At 42.1% G+C, this 18661-nt stretch overlaps 1 protein-coding gene across 1 annotated transcript; it reads right to left on the reverse strand.

Moving 5' to 3' along the window:
- Window positions 1-393: 393 nt before the first annotated feature.
- On the reverse strand, window positions 394-2643 carry LOC121288954 (CARD- and ANK-containing Inflammasome Adaptor Protein). The gene has a single exon (XM_041207819.1). The coding sequence runs from the start codon at window positions 2641-2643 to the stop codon at window positions 394-396; it is 2250 nt and encodes a 749-aa protein (XP_041063753.1).
- Window positions 2644-18661: the final 16018 nt, after the last annotated feature.

An 18661-nucleotide genomic window follows, 5' to 3' on the forward strand; every position in this document is an offset into this window, starting at 1 on the left:
TCATGCTAAGTTTCAAATATGTCAGCAGCCCTTTGGTACCTCATCAAAGTGACCATTTTTCAAGTGAGTCTTGATAGTGAGTATTGGTTTACTATATAAATTTGAGGTAGGGAGATGGCAGCAACTTCAGTCTCATCTTGTCCTCTCTCAAAGTTCACACCATGCATTTTTGAATAAGGGTCACTGGATAGCAAATAGAAGCAGGAACACCTGCTAATTTCCCCCATCGCATGCTTCCCAACACACAGCTCCACCACGAGCTCCAGGATTCTGTAGCTTATTAACTCAGCACAGCACAGTGGTGAAATTGGGGTGATATTGGTCCATGAATCTCAGCCCACACCAGATAATACATTGATCAATTAAACCATCAGGGAAGTTGAGGTTTTTTTCTTATCTAGTTAACAACATTTTCTTTTTCAATAATGTTGCTATTTGACGGTGGTTATCTGTATCTCCACTTTCTGCAACTTGAAGAGGGTTCTTTCTTAAACTATTTGTTGATTGCAACTTGGGTTTTTCATCTTCAGACCAGTTGATTAGTTTTTGGGCAGTGTTAAAATTTCCCGATTTGCAAGCACAATGCAGAGGTGTGTCTTTTGCATTATCTAAGGCATTAATGGCAGCTCTACTGATCAACAGCAATTCTACCAGGTCCTCACCACTATGCTCTGCTGCTAAATGTAATGGTGTTTTCCGCCAAACATTCTTAACATCTATGTTTTTATTTTTTCCAGCCAATAAAAGAGCTTTGACAACAATGTTATGGCTATTGCTGGCTGCATAGTGCATTGGAGTATTCCCATCCATATCCTTTGCAGCAAACTTGGCCCTTCTGGTTAACATCAAAGATACAAAGTCCAAATGGCCTTCGTTTGCAGCCAAGTGGAGTGGGGTTTTCTTCTCTATATTTACTGCATTAGGATCTGCCTGGTTTGACAGAAGTAGATCTGCAATAGAGGCATCTCCAACTAGAGCAGCCATGTGCAAGGGTGTTTTCATATATCTGTCTTTGGCATTCACATCTGCTTTGTTCTGGATGAGACACTCTGCTGTATCTCTGTTACCTCTTTGTGAAGCGATATGTAAAGGTGTAACTGCTTCCTTAGTGACAGCATTGACCTTTGAACCTCCTGCTATCAAAGTTTCTATCATTGGTCGTTGGTTATGAAAGGATGCAATGTGCAAGGGTGTTTGGTTGTTAGAGCCAATAATGTTTGCATCCATCCCATGGTCAATCAATAGCTTTGCAACAGAAAGAGAACCAGTCTGGACTGCAAGGTGTAATGCACTGTCCATATTCGGTGCCCTTTCATCTAAACGTGCACCTTTATTTATCAGGATTTTGACAGATTCAGCATGGCCAAGTTCTGCTGCTAACAGTAAAGGGGTGTATTGCATTCCATTTCTGGTGTTGATATCGATGCCTTGTTCAATGATAATGCCCACAGTTCCGGATAGGTTTTTCTGAACTGCTTTAAAGAGTGCATTGGCCAAGACTATAGAGCTAATTTCACTGCCATGCTCCAAGATCAGCTTTATCAGGAATTGGTCATTACTGTCAAATGCTGCGTGAATCAAATCTACATCAACCTTGGCTCCAGCCTCCAGCAGTACTTTCACAGTATTGAAATGTCCTTGGGAAATAGCATGAAACAGTGGGGTCCTGTTCTTCTCATCCTTAGTGTCAACTGGAGCTCCATATTTGACAATGATCTGAGCTAATTTACTTTCATCTCTGAGCGCAGCCATGTGCAAAAAAGATTTCTTCCTTTTATGGTTTCTGCCTTCTTCTTTCAACATCAGGTTCACCATGGAGAAGTGACTGTTCTCTGCAGCTAAGTGTAATGGACTTTTGGATTCTTTATCCAAAGCATAGATGTGTGCTCCAGCTTGGAAAAGCTTTTTAGCTGCGCCTAAATGCCCTTCCACTGCAGCCCTGTGGAGAGGTGATTGCCCTTTGTTATCCCTCACCTCTACCTTTGCTCCTTTATTTAATAAGTATTCAATAATTGCAACATGCCCATGAGCAGCAGCAACATGCAACAGAGTTTCATTAGAAGCATTTGTGCCATTTACATCAATGTCTCCAAAAGCTCTATCAAGACCGGAAAGATCTCCAAATGCTGCAGCCTGGTAGAGCTCAGTGATTTCAACCTGGACAGGTTGAGATCTAGCAGTTTTTTTTAGCACCCGATGTGGATTCTTTTTAGGTATTATGTTCTGCATGAATTCCTCTGCCTTTTTTTGGCTGTTCCTGGGGACTTCATCCTTATCTCTTTCCAAAAGATATCCCACTAGCTGTCTTTTGGCATTTCCAAAGCTGCCAGACACATTACTGACATAGTTTCTGATGTAATCATACAGAGCTGGTTCCACATACTTGAGGCAAGGATAGAAGAACAGTCTACAGGCTCTCTCACCACAAGAAACCAACATATCCAGAACTCTCGAGTTCCTTTCCTCCCGTGTCTTGTAATTCAACACAGCAATTCTCTTATCCGGTGAAATGATACGATTCTCAACCAACCAGGCCAGAAGACGATCAGTGTTGATAATTCCTGCTACAAGTTCCTTTTTCTTGCTTTGTAGAACCTCAATTGCATATGGATTTGTAAAAATACCTGTGCTGTTTATGGGCATTGTGGCAGAACGACATGTGCACTGATTAAGTTGTAGGTTGGTTGGCAGCAGGAAACTTTATCTTTCTCACAACTGTCAAATTTTGAAGCTATCAAGGTCTTTCTATTTCTTTAAATATACAGACAGTGCTTTCCATGGCTGAAAGTCAATCATCATTAAGCTAATGTAACTTAGCATTAAAATAGAGTCTTCAGAGGCTAGTAAGATTGCAAATTGTATAAAACGAGTCCTAATCCCCGAATTAATCGTTAACTGCCCTACCAAACCATCACAACAAGGTTGGTTGCTTTATTCTGGTACAATAACAATACCAAAACCTTTTCGCAAACATGTTAGGTTTGGCCTGAACAATAAATATTTGAGAGATTCCATCAGGTGTTGAACATAAAACTATCAAAAAAGTCACCTTTCTCTCCTGTGAGCCAAGACTTTGTGTTTGCCATCCACTAATCTGGTGTAAGCAGTCTATCAGGTAATGTGGAAATCTGCACCTTAGCTACTGTTGCTTAGAGTCTGTTAGGTCTTTGTGTTAAGAAGGAAAGGCAAAACAATAACACACAACTAATGCCAGGAGAAAATCTGTAGAGTATGCAGCTGAATCTATTGATGTGCGCCTTTCCTAACAAATATTTGCAGTTATACAGTTTGCTTACTTTGGGAGTAACTAGTGTTCATTTTCACAGTACTGATAAAAAAAGACCTACAGCAATATACCTATACGTATTTATTTGTATGCACAAACTAAATTAATTGATTACCTTGTTATAAAGCTAGGATTTATACTGCAAATGGTGTATTTGTTTATTGGGCTGAAATCACTGATTGAGTTTTAAAAGTCTGATCAACTTTTCAGTGACTTTAACAGCAGCTCCTAAGATGGCCAAATATTTGTGACTGTACCTTACAAATTCCAAAGCCATTAAAACTGGAGTCAGGCTTTCTAGAGAACCCATCATCAATGAAAATCACTTTAGAGGAACGAGAATGGCACATCCCCTGTCTTATTCACAAAACATTCAGACATCCTGTGCATTCAACTGGGCATGGATCAAGCCATTTGATGTAATCACTTTGGACAATGGATTCTGGTTGAGAAGGGAACTCATCCAGCCATATTCTAATCATATCTAAACCATGGACCTTGCTGTGACCATGTTGGGTAACTGATCAGTTGGTGAGAGGGCATTGTGTGATGAGCCCACTAACCCTCTTTTATGCTTTTAAGAAACTGCTTTTCTTCAGACCAGAGAACAGAAGAAGCAGAAAAAAGAAGAAGAAAGTCCTTAATGGGCACTGTCTCTCTCCATCCATCTGCAAGTTTGAGCCCTGCCTGTTGTTTGATCATCAACACACCACAGGCAGTGTATTAAGAATCAGCCCAGCAGCTGCTACTTCCAGAAGAAAAAAATAAATCGTTCATCGACAGCTTTAAATCACCTTGACACAGAAATTAGAAAGACCATCCAGCCCTGAAACCATCCAAGTCATTAATGTACAAGATCCACATGGACTTATATTGGAGTTTTTCAAATGCTATTTAATCTATCCTGTCACTTTGTAACTTGTATATGTGTGTGTGTGTGTCTGTGAGTGAGTTGGAGCATTTTTATCATTGCTGAAGAAAAGAGACATGCTGTCAAAGCCTTTTGTCATGCACTCATCAGGACAGATTTGCAAGAATACCAACTTGGTATTCTTGTGAATCTGTTCTGATGAATGCATGACAAAAAGATTAATATTCGGGGTCATTGAATATTTTTAAGGCAGAGGTAGACAGATTCTTGTTAGGCAGGGGAATCAAAGGTTATCAGGGTTAGATGGGAATGTGAAAATTGAAACTCAAGAAGGTCAGCCATGATCATATTGAATTGCGGAGAAGGCTCGAGGGGCTAAATGGTCTATTTCTATTCTTATTTCTTATGTTCTTATTAGGTGGCATATGAAATCATCATTACACATGTTCCTATAAGTTTCCCGACAGACGGGCTAGGTTAAATTTGCTCCCAGTATTGAGACTCAGCCGTGGTATGGGGTGTTGCAGTTAGTCTCAGTGTTCTTGGAAGCGGAGTGGACAGGATAACTCAGCCCAGGTTCCTGCTCCTGATTGTTAAACAGTGGTCACTGCTGAAAGGCAGATGACAGATGAGAATAGGTTCACACTTAGTATTGATACCACCCCTCAGTCTCATTGCCTACCCGTGGACTAAACTCAGAAGTATGTCCAGCACCAGGAAGTACTTTCAGGAGAAAAGGAAGGAAATTGAAAGGGGGAAAGATTGTTGGTAAAGGAAATTGAAAAATTCCAGGTTAGGGAGGAGATGGAAGAATAGAAGTGTACAGTTGGAAAAATGAAATCACATGTGTTTGAGCTGGAATATAGATTTTAACAAGCAATTATGATTTTTCTTTCATTTCTGTCAGTCACCATCACTGGTGCATTCTCCATGGCAGTGGTTCTACCAATCAGAGTCCAGTTGCCAACCAATCAGCACTCTCTTCTCATACAGTACAAATTGTTGTTTTCCCCTTATATTGGTATTCTTGTGTAGTATCCTACTGAGTGCAAGATGAAAAGCTTTGACATGTTTCTTTTTTCAGCAATACTCAAATTACCAAGGTAGGTTGTTTCTGTTGAAGTGGTAAGGTCCTTCCATCACTGCTGGGCTTGGGAGGGGTTAAATCACAGAGTAGAATCATAGAACAGTTACAGGACAGAAGGAAGCCAGTCAGAGTGTCACACCCATGCTGGAAATTCTGGCTGTATCCTCGCCCCTGGCTGTTTTGCAGTGATTCCTGTGGAAAGTACACTTGTGTAGGTGCTGGACAAAGCTAGGAAGATATTCTGCATCTTCTCAACACTCACAGTCTATGCTCATGGATGAAGAATAGTTACACAGGCGTGGTCAGAGTGGGTGGATGGACATTAGAACCAGAGCTCACCTCAAATCAATCCTTTCAGGAAAGGGAGGGTGAAAATTGGTTGGGGTGTTGGGGTGGCTTACAAACAAAATCTGGTGATCTCCATGTCACAGAAGTGTGGGATTTCACAAAAGGTATATTCACTGTGACACAGTAATGGGATTTTTATTGAAAAATAAGTAAGAGCAGCCTGCTAGAGAACTCTCATGTACAGTAAGTACATGGGATGGGAAGTAGTCAGTAGACTTGATCCTAAGCAGGCGCAGTGGGTGGAAAGGTGGACAAAAGAGGAGCATGCAGCATTTACGATATTAGCTCCTGAACAGGCAGGCATGGGTGTCTTAATGGGCCGTTTGGACATTACCAAGCGAGGCACAGAGGGAATTGTGGGTTTAATCTAGAAGTTGGAAGGCAGATGACTAATAATGAGATGTGATCGGGGTGGGAAAAGGCAATGTGCCCAAGAGGAGATCAATGACATGGGATTAGTGGGACTAGGTGACAGGAGAGGGAACAAACAGAAGAAAAAAAACCTGAGAGGACAAGAGAAAGAAAAGACATAAATCATCAGTAGAACGGAATCAAGCATGAGGCAGTATTCAAACTAATGCATCCTCTTCATGATTGATTCTACCCTTCCCAGATTACAAGAGGTAGTCCTATATTGCTGTTCTGCAAAGTTGGAAAATTGATAAATCTAACATAGTTTTGGATTTACAGCTGAAAACTAGACAACATTCCAGGGTACTATTGATGGTTAAGTTCACCAATTTAAATTTCTACAAATAAAAAATATAATTTTCACAATTAACTTTCTAAATTCCTTAGCAATCAAAGTCATATCAGGGATATGAAAGTTAACAATTTGTAACTTGCTTTCAGTAGCTGTATGTCATGATGCAGGTAATGATGTTGCATTACCACTGGGGGTCAGTAGTACTTCAAGAATAGTGTAACTGGATGCCTGACAAACTTACTGTATAATTGATGGTAGGTTGGGATATAATTAGACATTGACAGATGGTATACTTATTATACAACTCTAAGTGACACTGCAAATTTCTGTAACTGGAACTGCCAAGCAATTGGTTTCTTTCCTTCAAAAATGAATTTATAGCCTAAACCATGCCACTTCTGATGAGAAAATTCTTAATTCACTTTATCATGGACACCAAACTTAATACAAATATTTTAAAATATTTTAAATTTGCAGTGAGAGTAGTTTCAGGGTTTGAAAGAAGAAGAGTACAAATCAGTATGAACAGTTCAAATTAGGAAGATCTTTGACTTCCTGTGAGGACAATGCAATGAGTATCCAATAAGATTGATAAACCATACAAAACAATCTCAGCTTATGATCTGGTCTATGTCTACGAAAGAAACTAGATTAAAGGGTGAATCTTTCCTGCATCGGTAAAATGTGCTATGACCATGGAAGACTATGTGTCTTGCACTCTTGATATCCTAAAATAGTACTGAAGGAAGTGGAAGCCTGAAAGTGCTGGTCTTTAAAAAGCTAAAAATACTGCACAAAAATAAGGATTCATTTTTCTTGAGTTTTGTTTGAAGAGAGAGAGAGAGAATATGAAAGTACTATGTACAGAAGGTACTTTCTTCAAACTTTCTTTCCTTCCCTTTTAAACATTTTACTGAGGCCGCCTATATTGAACTATTCAGTCACAGGTCCTCTGACCTGATCACCAAAACAAGTTCTATTTTCAGGATTGACAATTGTGGGAATGTGGAGAAAATTGCACATGAATACCTGAGGTTTCAAATGTCAACATGGTATTAAAAGGGCCATAAACCCTCTGTGTGCACATTGAGATCCAGCCTCAGATATAACTGGCTTTGACAATTGGTAAACTGATGGTTGTTTACATGGACCATAAACATACTACATTCCACAAACATCCGTGGGCTTTGAGTCCATCCATCAACACTCACTGCTACCAGTTCTGATAACTTGTGTGAATCTAAAAGTCAGCTCAGAATTCAGACGGCTCTCCAATTTGGATCTCTGTCCTTCATAGCTAGTCAAGGTCAAATACAGAAAAGCATCCACTCTTGCTGAACCAGAATTATTGCAGTAAGTATTAAGCTATGGGAAGCATTGGAACTCAAACAAGTTCCTGTTTGCCTTCCAGCAACCAGCAGATTAGAGAGACATCTTTCCATTTTACATCCTCCAGATAGAACCATAGAAAAGTTACAGCACAGAAGGAGGCCATTCGGCTCATCTTGTCCATGCCAGAAAGGGTTCTAATCTCATCTTCCTTCACCTGGCCCATAGCCCTGCAGCTTACAGCACTTGAGGAGCAGATCCAGGTACTTATTAAAAGAGTTTAAAGTTTCTGCCTCTACCACCAACTTGGGCAGCAAATTTCAGATACCCACTACCCTCTGCGTAAAAAAGTTCTTCCTCATGTCCCCCCTACACCTTCTGCCACTTATCTTGAATCTATGTCCCCTGGTTCTAGAATTCTCCACCAAGGGAAACAATCTTATCCTGTCCACTCTATCTATTCCCCTCATAATTTTGTACATCTCAATCAAGTCACATCTCAGCCTTCTTTGTTCTAAGGAAAACAACCCCAACCCATCCAAACTCCCCTTGTAGCTACACTTTTCTAACCCTGGCAACATTCTTGTAAACCTCCACTGCATTCTCTCCAGAGCTACTACGTCCTTCTTGTAATGTGGTGACCAGAACTACACACAATACTCCAGTTGTGGCCTCACCAGTGTTTTATACAATTCCAACATTATATCCTAACTTCTATATTCTATATCTCTGCCAATGAAGGAAAGTATTCCATGTGCGTTCTTGACAACCTTGTCTACTTGAACTGCTGCTTTCAAGGACCTGTGTACTCGTACACCAAGATCTCTCATTTCATCTACCCCTTTTAGTATATTCCCATTTATTTTGTAATCCCTGCAACTGTTTGATCTCCCTAAATATATGACCTCACACTTCTCTATTTTAAAATCCATCTGCCACTTTACTGTCAACACCACCAACCCATCTATATTGTTTTGGAGATTATGGCTATCCTCTACACTATCCACTATTCGGCCAATCTTTGTGTCAATGTGGCAATACCACCTGATATTTAAAGGAAATATTAAGCATCTGAATACATTAAATTAGAAGTTCAACCAGACTTCAATGATGAGATGTTTTTACAGGTTTACATTTTTATATTAATATATTGGGCAGAATCATCCCAGAGTTGCACTAAGTGCAGTAGTGGGCATGAAAAATGACATTTTACCTACCAACTGCAGTGACAGGTTTTCACACCATACCGTCCACTTCCCACCTCATTATTTATGCAGCCACATGAAACACACCACCTTGGTGACGGGCGGCCTCTGAATCACCTGCCACGCCGTTATCTCACCGTTTCCTCACTCTGGGCACCATATCTAAGCTGCAGCTGCACACACAATTCTCAATGCTTGCAGCCCAGGACTGGTCCAGGGAAGACATGGTCCTGAAAGCCAAGAAGAGTTCAGTGACCATCACTGGAATGCCTTTTGGAGGCCTGCCGTGATATCCTCCACAGCCGGCTCTAACCGCAGGAGGTCCAGCAATCTCACCACTCCGGATTGGATGGCGGTGGCAGTGGTGGTCAGTGCCAATGCTGCACAGAAGAGGTTGGCCATCCAGTACTGAAAGAGGATGAATGATCTCATCTGTGCCGCCAGGGTAAGGCAACCATCTCATCGCTCTAAACTCACACATTCACAAGGCCATTACACATTCATTGGCATCTCAGTCACTGCCAGATCAAGGGACAGCATCACTCATACTCTCTCACACACAAACACACACACTCACATCTCCATCTCATGTCCTCTAGATACTGCCTCCTCAGCCCTCACCATTTTGAGGCCACTTACACAGATCAACATGTGCCCCCACACACACACCCTGGGATACTCCCCTTCCCCAGTACAGCCTTTGCCCTACAGACTGTTCCCTTGCCTGAGGCCACTTTTGCCCCGTTCCCCAAGTAAGCCCCTGTAAGCCCCAAATAAGTCTGCCCCTTCCCCTGCAGCCGTTGAAAAGCCTCCACCGCCTTATGGCTGGTCTTGCAGATAGAGACCTTGCAGATAGAGGCCTGTGAGCCCCCTTGAAAGTGATGTGGTGCTGCCTGTGAAGCCTGGCACTGATGACCTCGAGTGCTGCCTGAAGCAAGGTAGGTAAACAGACTTCGAAGTCCCAAGCAAAGTGCAGCTCGCCAGATGCACGTCGCTTATGTTCAGTTGTGAAACACATTGGCATGCAATCATGCCAATATGCCCGGATGATCCAGCTTGGGGGCGATGATTCTGTGAGCAGGGCTTATAATGAGATGTTAAAGTATTGAAATTAGGTTCCCGGAGTGGGGCGGTGGGAAAAGTGCCCACCATTAACAGGTGGAGCAGACAGTCGCAAACTGGTTTCACAATGGCATAAAACCGATTTTTGGCCTTTTTGCCATATTATCTGCTCTTGCCACCAAGCACACCCACTGCAAACAGAAGCAGAAAACTCTGCCCATTGAATTAATATATTGAATTTTCTGGTAATAGTTTATAACATTTTATTAATTACTTAATAATAATTATAGCTTTGTGAGATAAAGATAAGGATGGAGCTTAAAAATCACTGCTAGTGATATTAATGTCCAAACACATTCATGTGATGTTCCCCAATCCTAGTTTATTGCAGATGTTAACCAGTAATTTCAAATGGGGTTATTGCCTAAAAATAAGGGACTGAGGAACGTCAGATAGCCATATTAATGCTTGTTCACTAATATCATCAACAGGAATTTCAGCCTAGATTTTCATGAAGAAACTACTTGCATTTTTACATGCCATTCTTGCTATCCCAGTTGTTCAATAGGTAAGGACATGACCTGCTGTAGTGTTGAGCAAAGCAGACCATATCTGTCAAAAATTTGATTCCTGGTCTGCTCTGTTCTCAGCCACAGCAGCTTTTAATTTCAGTGTCCATTAGTTGAAAGGAAAGGTAAACAGCCAGGGCTTCTACAGCTGATATTTTTCATTCTGGAAAAAGATGTGTAGATCTCAATTCTGTGTGATAGTGTAAAAAGGATGATAGCGAGTTTTACAACTCTCCTGGTTTGGACCCACTGAAGCCAATGGAAATAAAAATAGAGAGAGATTTAAAACTGGCAGCTGACTTATTATTAGCCATTTCACAATATTGCATAAAATCAAGATTTACCCCCTTGTATGTGGATGTCTGGTGAGGGAAGAATCAAGCTGTGGTACTTCATGATCTATTAAAGAATAACCACTTGGGCAAAGGGCATGAGGGTGGCCATGAAAATGTAACCCAGTATGTATGAATGCCTTCAAGAGAGAGAAGTGTAACCCAGTATGCATGAGTGCTTTCAGGAGAGAGAAATGTAACCCAATCCATACGAGTGCCTTCAGGAGGGAGAAATAGAAAATTTCAGAGAAATAGAGGGGGAAGATGGAGTCTTGTTCTCAAAAAATCTGCACACCTATTCTTCTGAGGTGGAAGCATCTATAGAAAAGGAGCAGTTAATTCTTTAATTGGTATGCAGGTCTCTTCCTCATCCTCGTAGATTGGTAAAATATGACACTGGGAGGTAGTTAATTTTTGTAGTAATGTTAAAGGCTTCATACTGGAGGGTTCATCACCCACACTCTTCTTGACAAACCAGGCATTATTCATTTAAACTACAATAATGGGATAAATTAAATAATGTTATTTTTAAACTCTGTATTCTTAAATTGTACTGCTAAAAATAATGAGACATCTTTAATGAGTTAAGATATTCTGTTATATTCAATTGTCATGGTAAAAGCTAAGGACAGTGATAGTAGGTGGGCAAGGTTGAATCCACAGGTAATGCCAGATGATACCAGCCTCAGACTCCCAGACTGATTACTCAGTCTTCAATAGTGTGACCTTTTGTGGCCTTGCTGTAATAAACCCAGCTCTTAAACCCAATTGATAGCAACGTACTGAGAGCCTTACATATACACTTTGTCAAAATCTAGCCTTGTAGCCTTGGGAGAATTTCAGCAAATAAGCATTCACAGCAAAGAAGTGGGGTTTTTTTGCAGTTACTATGGTAACATTCTTGACATCTTTGTGTCATATTAAAATGATCAATATTGAGTTTAAAACAAATCTACAAGCACAAGTTAATGGTACACTCACGTATCAGTCCACTTACACATCCTCTCACAATTTCTGTCATTGTCTGTTAACAGACAAAGGAGAAAGGCTCTCCCAGTTTGCTCAGTGGTTAAGTGTAGCTCTTTGGCGTGTTGCTGAACCGTACCAGCCAGGAAACCCAGGTATAATCCCGAATTGGGACTTTCACTGCTGCATCACATCTATCTACGACAGAATGTGTTGTAACAATTCAAAATAGTTTTTTTGTCAGTACCTCCCACCCCAGGGCCTCATGCCACTGAAAAGCAATTGGGTTGTTGTTACGCCATCACCTCCAAGTCACACACTATCCTGACTTGGACATATAAAAGCACATCCTGCAACTTTTGCCAAAGTGGGTGTGAGTTCAGAGATGTATCAGCTGATAAATACAGCCCACTGCCTGTAACATTTTCAGTTTCAGGCCTCATGAAAAAGCAGACAGCGAGCTTCAGCTTGGGGAACAGAATAGGAGAAATGAAAATCCCACAGCTCCCTCACTGAACTGAGCCAATAGTCCACAGTAAGTGGAGTGAGGAGCCACATTGGGGAGGAGGACATGTGGCCAACCCAAAGGACAACAGTATTTTTATGGAACCATGAAGATCATCCCGGCCCCCAAAAAATCCTCCTTAAAAATGTCCAGGCCGCATTTTGAGCGCTGATTAGGGGGCTTACTGCTCGGTACAAATGGGGCATACAGTGACTGGTAGTTTTACACTTGAAAATTGCAAACGTGTCCTCAATGCGTGGAGCTCTGAAGAAGAGTCATACGGATTCGAAACGTCAACTCTGTTTCTCTCTCTCCACAGATGCTGTCAGACATGCTGAGTTTGTTCAACCTTTTCCGTTTTTGTTTCAGATGTCTAGCACCGCCAGTATTTTGCTTTTACCCTGATTGTGTACCCCTGATTTGCCCATGCAACACTGTCTCCCACCTGTTTAATGTTCTCTGGAAAGAAACTTGTTCAAATTTCTCTATGTTCTCAGAGAAAGTCTCTAGCAACATCCTGAAGTAATCAATATGAGCAGTTCCGGATTTCGCTCATGGGTATAGGGTACAATCATTCTGTAGGCACCTCTGTCTGGTTAGAGGCAACCACGTTTCCTGATCTGAGAACTCGACTTCACAAAGTGCTCACACCGCACAGGAACAAGTTTATACAATATGAAGGGGAAGTATCTTCATGAAAAGTATTTGACCCAACTGTGTGCTTCCTACTTATTTTCGGACACGAATGCTACAATTTACCAAAACAAAACGCGCCAGCGAACTCAGTGTCACGTAAACAACGCAAGGTTTTCCCTGTCTCCCCAAAAGTTGTCTGACTTAGGATCATTTATTTAAACTGCAACTGCAGCTCCGTTCCAAGTGGTTTGAAATGCTGCAGCTGCCCTATATATACTCGGCTCAGGTACACTTGATTCTGGATTAGAAACTGTGCTGAGACGACAATCTCGGAGAGTCTGGACTTGCCGCTGGCTGGAGCCAAGCTCCAGTGTCTGCAGGGCTGGGAGTGCAGTGTGTGCGCTGGGAGGGTGGGGTTACATAATCACTTAGAAATCAAACACACTTTTGATTCATAAGGAATAAAATTATAAAAGTTGAACACAATTAGCCTGTTCGCATCAATCCTGTTCCGAACATTCGGTGTTTTTAGTCACGACGGTTAGTGATAACGTTATCTGTTAAATGTTAACGCTTAATGTGAAGGCGTTTCATCTGGGCTCACTTGGAAATGCGCAGGTGAGGGGAGTGGGTCTGAGATGCGAGATGTACTGAATTCTAAAGAGTCCATGAAATATTTTCAACCTCACAAACACCCCCGCCAGCGTCATATACTGACGCCAATACAACGCCTCCTAGTCCAACTCCAGAAACATCCCCCAGCTCCAATCCCAACCCCCAACTCCAGTCAGAACCCCAAACTCAGTCTGAGCTCCCAGATCTAACCCCCAGCTCCAGACCCAAACCCCAGCTCAGTCCCAGCCCCCAGCTCCAATCCCAACCCCCAACCGCAGTCCGAACCACAAACTCTGTCTTAAGCCCCAGCTCAGTCCTATCCCCCAGTTTGAGTCCCATTTCCCCAACTCATTCCCTTCCCCTAATTCAGTCCCATCCCCCAGCTCCAATCCCATCCCCCAGCTCCAGTCCCATCCCTCAGCTCCAATCCCATCCCCCAACTCATTCCCTTCCCCTAATTCAGTCCCATCCCCCAGCTCCAACCCCATCCCCCAGCTCTAGTCCCATCCCTCAGCTCCAGTCCCATCCCCCAACTCATCCCCTTCCCCTAATTCAGTTCCATCCCCCAGCTTAGTCCCATCCCCCAGCTCCAGTCCCATTCCTCACCTTCAATCCTATCCCCAGCTTCAATCCCATCCTCCAGCTCCAATCCCATCCCCCAGTTCAGTCCCATCCCCCAGCTCCAGTCCCATCCCACAGCTCCAATCCCATCCCCCAGCTCCAATCCCATCCCCCAGCTCAGTCCCATCCCCCAGCTCCAGTCCCATCCCCCAGCTCCTGTCCCATCCCCCAGCTCCAATCCCATCCCCAGCTCCAGTCCCATCTCCCAACTCATCCTAACCTCTATGTCCAGTCCCAGTCTGGGTTCTAGGTACCAGACAAAGTGCGCTCCAAAAAGTCCTCAATGGCAGAACAGGCAAAGGAAGACTCTGCATTTCACCAGCTGTAGTGGTAAGATGGTTCCAGGCATCGTAGTTTGTCATGTCACTGAAATCTGATCACTAGCCCATCAAAATAATGTGAACAATGATGACATCCCAAGGCCCCATGTTAAATAATCATGTGCAGGCTTCTACCAGGGTGAAATGGCAACAACTTGTCCATCATGCTTCAAGTCAAAACCTCTTAATGAAGAAGCAGAGCGCTGGCAGAAGAGGAAGCAAATCCTGCAGCCGGATTCCATTAACTTGTGGGACATCCCACCACATGTGTTCAAAGGTCTCTGGGTTGAGAATTTGCCTGTTTAGTCACATGAAGATCCATGGCAGAAACTCACGACCTTGAGTAACGTCACCCTCGAATTGAGGGACAGCCAATGATGATAATGTCCCAGCTCAGTCCCAGTCCCAGCCCAAGCAAGCTTCATCCACCTATACGCATGGTCCAATATCAGCCCCTTCTATATTCAGGCAGAAGCAGGAACACAAAGGGTGGGGCAGAGGGTGCCTTGACATTTGTATTTTGTTGCTGGCACATTCAACTGTCAGTCTTCAACATTTACCTACCACTGTAACTTCCTTTCGCAAAATAAAATTGCATAATTGGGAGCATCTGAGAAGCCATCTATAACAGGTCTACCTATCAGTAATGGTTACAATGTTGGAAATTATGCCAGTAAAATGCAACTGACAGCCACCCATTTTTCAAGCATAACATTGGTGTTAGACCATTGAATTTTCTGTTGTGACCTGCCATGCTCCACTGCTCCAGAAGTGTGCTGGGTGACATATTGGCTTGAGTGGCATTTAGTTATAGAACATCCAATTGTGAAATTCAGGTGAAAATGGGCAGAGATTAGTTCTGTCAAAGATTGAGTGCCCAAATCAGCAGCCCTTCTGGAGGTTGTACAAAAATCAGGAAATTTTCAGTTTTTACTTTTGTGTGCAGTTGCCACCTGTGATTGAAGATATTCCTGGAGATTTGCTCACATGACATGTCACCAAGTGACATTTAATCATTTGACATCAATCTCATGACATCTGATCACATGAGTTGGATCAAATGGCACTTGCAAATGTTACTGTGTTTATTTTATAAAGGTTGCATCCCCTATAGTTGAACATCTTTGCTCATTGTTTCATGCCAGCAACTATCATGCAAAAAGTTCCAAAAACTAGGAGAAAGAATGTCATGTATTTATATAGCATTTTCTACAACCTCAGGATCTCTTGGCCCGAGTAAAAGGTTGCTTTAGCAGAAAACAAGTGCTTTTTTTTTCAATCTTTCATGAGACATGGGCATCGCTAGCTGGGCCAGCATTTATTGCTCATCCCTAACTGCCCTTGAGAAGGTGGTGGTGAGCTGCCTTCTTGAACCGCTACTGTCCATGTGGTGTAAATAGTCCCACAGTGCTGTTAGGGAGGGAGTTCCACGATTTTGACCCATAAAGTAGAAAATATAGTAATGTGGGAAAAGCGGCAGTTGATTTGCACTCATCGAGCTCCTACAAACAGTAATTAAATAAATGAGCAAAATATCTGTTTTAGATATTGGTTGAGAGATAGATGTTGGCCAGGAGACTGGGAGAACTTCCCAGCTCTATTAATAATGCTTTTTTATGGGATCTTTTATGTTTATCTGAGAGGGCAGGCAGGGCATTATTTTCATGTCTCATCCAAAAGATGCCATCTCTGACAGCAGCATCCCTCAGTACCACACTGAAATGTCAGCCTAGATTATATGCTCAATACTGTCTGGAGTATGGCTTCAATTCACAACCTTCTGACTTAGAGACAGAAGCGCTACCACTGAGCCAAGGAGGCCACCAACGGAGCTGGCAATGAAAGTAAACAGGCACAAACTGCAGGTAAATGCAAATGGGGTTTGTAAACTTTCCTTCTCTTGTAATTTGTTATCAGCAGTAACTGGGAGGTTCATGTCCTGTACCAGGAGATTCTCAAAATAACTTGGGAATATTGGCAACATTATCTGAAGCAGAAAACTATGTCATCAAATCAAGGGGACTTATGCACAAAAACATCAGGCTCCCTGGTCTGATCTAATGAGCAGTTTTGAATCATAAGAGTGACAGATGCATTAATAATGTATGTGGGCACACCCCTCCCTTTGACTTCTATATGACCCTATAACAGCTGGGCTCCTTTTGAGCAGCTTACTGGTGACTTCAGTACAGTGAAAAAATTAACTCCCCTGTCTGTTGTTGAGCTCTTCCCACGTAATTATTCTGTTTACAACCCCATTATATGTTTTACCAATGCCATTCGTACCTGAGAGCTCTGGCAGTAGATCAAGTGAAGTATGGGCATATGGTAAGCCAAAGGCCTAATCAGCCTAGGCACAGCCTCTATTATCGGAGAGTTGACACTAGCATTAGGTTACTTGAAACACATGAGCAGCCCCAGCCTGAGGCCATCAGGGCCTGCAGGCCTAGCTTGTTGAGAATTGGGAACACCTTAGAACTCCAGCCAGGGGAGCACAGTTTATCTGCAGATGAGCAGTGCTTGGCGAACTTCAGCTGTGTAACACTGGGGCGATGTGGGAGTTGCACTGAAGAGTGTCAATGAACAGAGATTTCTAAAGGTTCAGGTACTTAATTCCCTGAAATTGCTGGCACATATAGGTAAAGCCATAAAATAGCTAATACAATTTTGGATTTTATAATTAGGAGGATAGGGAAAAGAAGCAATAATGAATTCATACAAAACTTTAGTTAAGTCAGGATTGAGTATCACATGGAATTGGTCAATCCATTACAGAAAGGCGATTAAAGCCATGGAGAGCATGGATTCACTAGAAAGATGCCAGTGACGAGAAATTATAATCAGGGGGAGAAATGGGAAATGCTTGGATGATTTCCACTGGACAAGAGAAAGCTGAAAGGAGATTTAATAGAGGTTGAGAGAATGACTATGGAAAGATTTTTTCCTCTGGTTGGGTACTCAGCAACAAGAGGTCATCAATTAAAAATATCATTAGTAGATTTAAGAGAATGTTAGAAGAAATTTATTTATGCAGAAGTTTGTTGCAGCATAGCCTGTTTTTCTACAGGGAGCGCTTGAGGTAAAACTATTGTATCTTTAAGTAACATTGAAAAAATATTTTAAAGGTTATGGGGGGAAAGCCAGGCAGTGGGATAACTTTTGGATTTCTCTAACAAAAGACCAGCTCAGGCACAGTGGCCTCCTTCCCTGCTATAAACTTTCTCAGAATTGAACATGTAATCTCTCTGATCTGTATAATTGAGTAATGCCACACTGCTTTTACCTACAAAACCACTGAGAAATTGCTTTATATATTCAGTGTTTGGTGCTGTAATTCAGTTAAAATTAGCTACTGAAATTTAATTTGCATCAGACGCCATATTTCAGTTTGAATAAGGTGCTGTAAAGAATTGATACAATATCTGTTTCCTTGTTACCTGAGCAAACCACCAATACCAAGAGGGACTCAGTTTCTGATAACCGATAATATGACTGATAATTAGTACAGCAGCCCTGTTCATGCTTCTACTCAGTATGTCAACACTATAGTTTTCTGAATGCTCACATTGCTTCAAGATGATGTGAGGGGCTGTAAAACTGAGTGACCTCAGACACCTGGGCTCATATTTATAAAGATTTTATTGCACACTTTAATACTGAAAGCCTTTGTATGTTTTCACATGCGTTCATTCTTTTAAGATTGAAAATGTGCAGCAAATTACTTGTAGATTTTGTTCCAGATGCTCAAAGTATCTTCAAGTAGACTTACTTTATATTTGCCTGACTTCACAATCTTAGCAGCATGAAACTGCCAACTCCAGGACTGATTTGAAACAATAAATCAGCCCAAAGCCACTCGTCATGGAATTACCTATACTCTGCTTACATACACCAAACTGAACCCAGCTTTTACACTCCCAATTTCTCCTTTTCTTTCCTCAATTTGCTGACCCCTGCTCGGTAATACGGATTGGTTAATTTATATTATCTTGCCTTCATGTGTGAGTGCAGACAGTGTTGGTAACCTACTCAACCAATGTTGTCCTCACCTAGAGTCCGCACTGCAGCAGGAGCAATTGGATAGATTTTAGGAAGAGAACCTTGGAAGATTTTCCCCTGTTGAGCCTAATTTGGCTGAAACCTATTGTAGTGCCCCCACTGCTACCTCAGCTGAGAACTGTTGACTGACTACAAACCAAGGCC

Source organism: Carcharodon carcharias, chromosome 16 (genome assembly GCF_017639515.1).
Source record: "Carcharodon carcharias isolate sCarCar2 chromosome 16, sCarCar2.pri, whole genome shotgun sequence".
Classification (NCBI taxonomy): domain Eukaryota; kingdom Metazoa; phylum Chordata; class Chondrichthyes; order Lamniformes; family Lamnidae; genus Carcharodon; species Carcharodon carcharias.

Coding starts and splice junctions, on each gene's coding strand:
- LOC121288954 (XM_041207819.1), bottom strand. CDS start 2,643: ATGCCCATAAACAGCACAGGTATTTTTACAAATCCATATGCAATTGAG.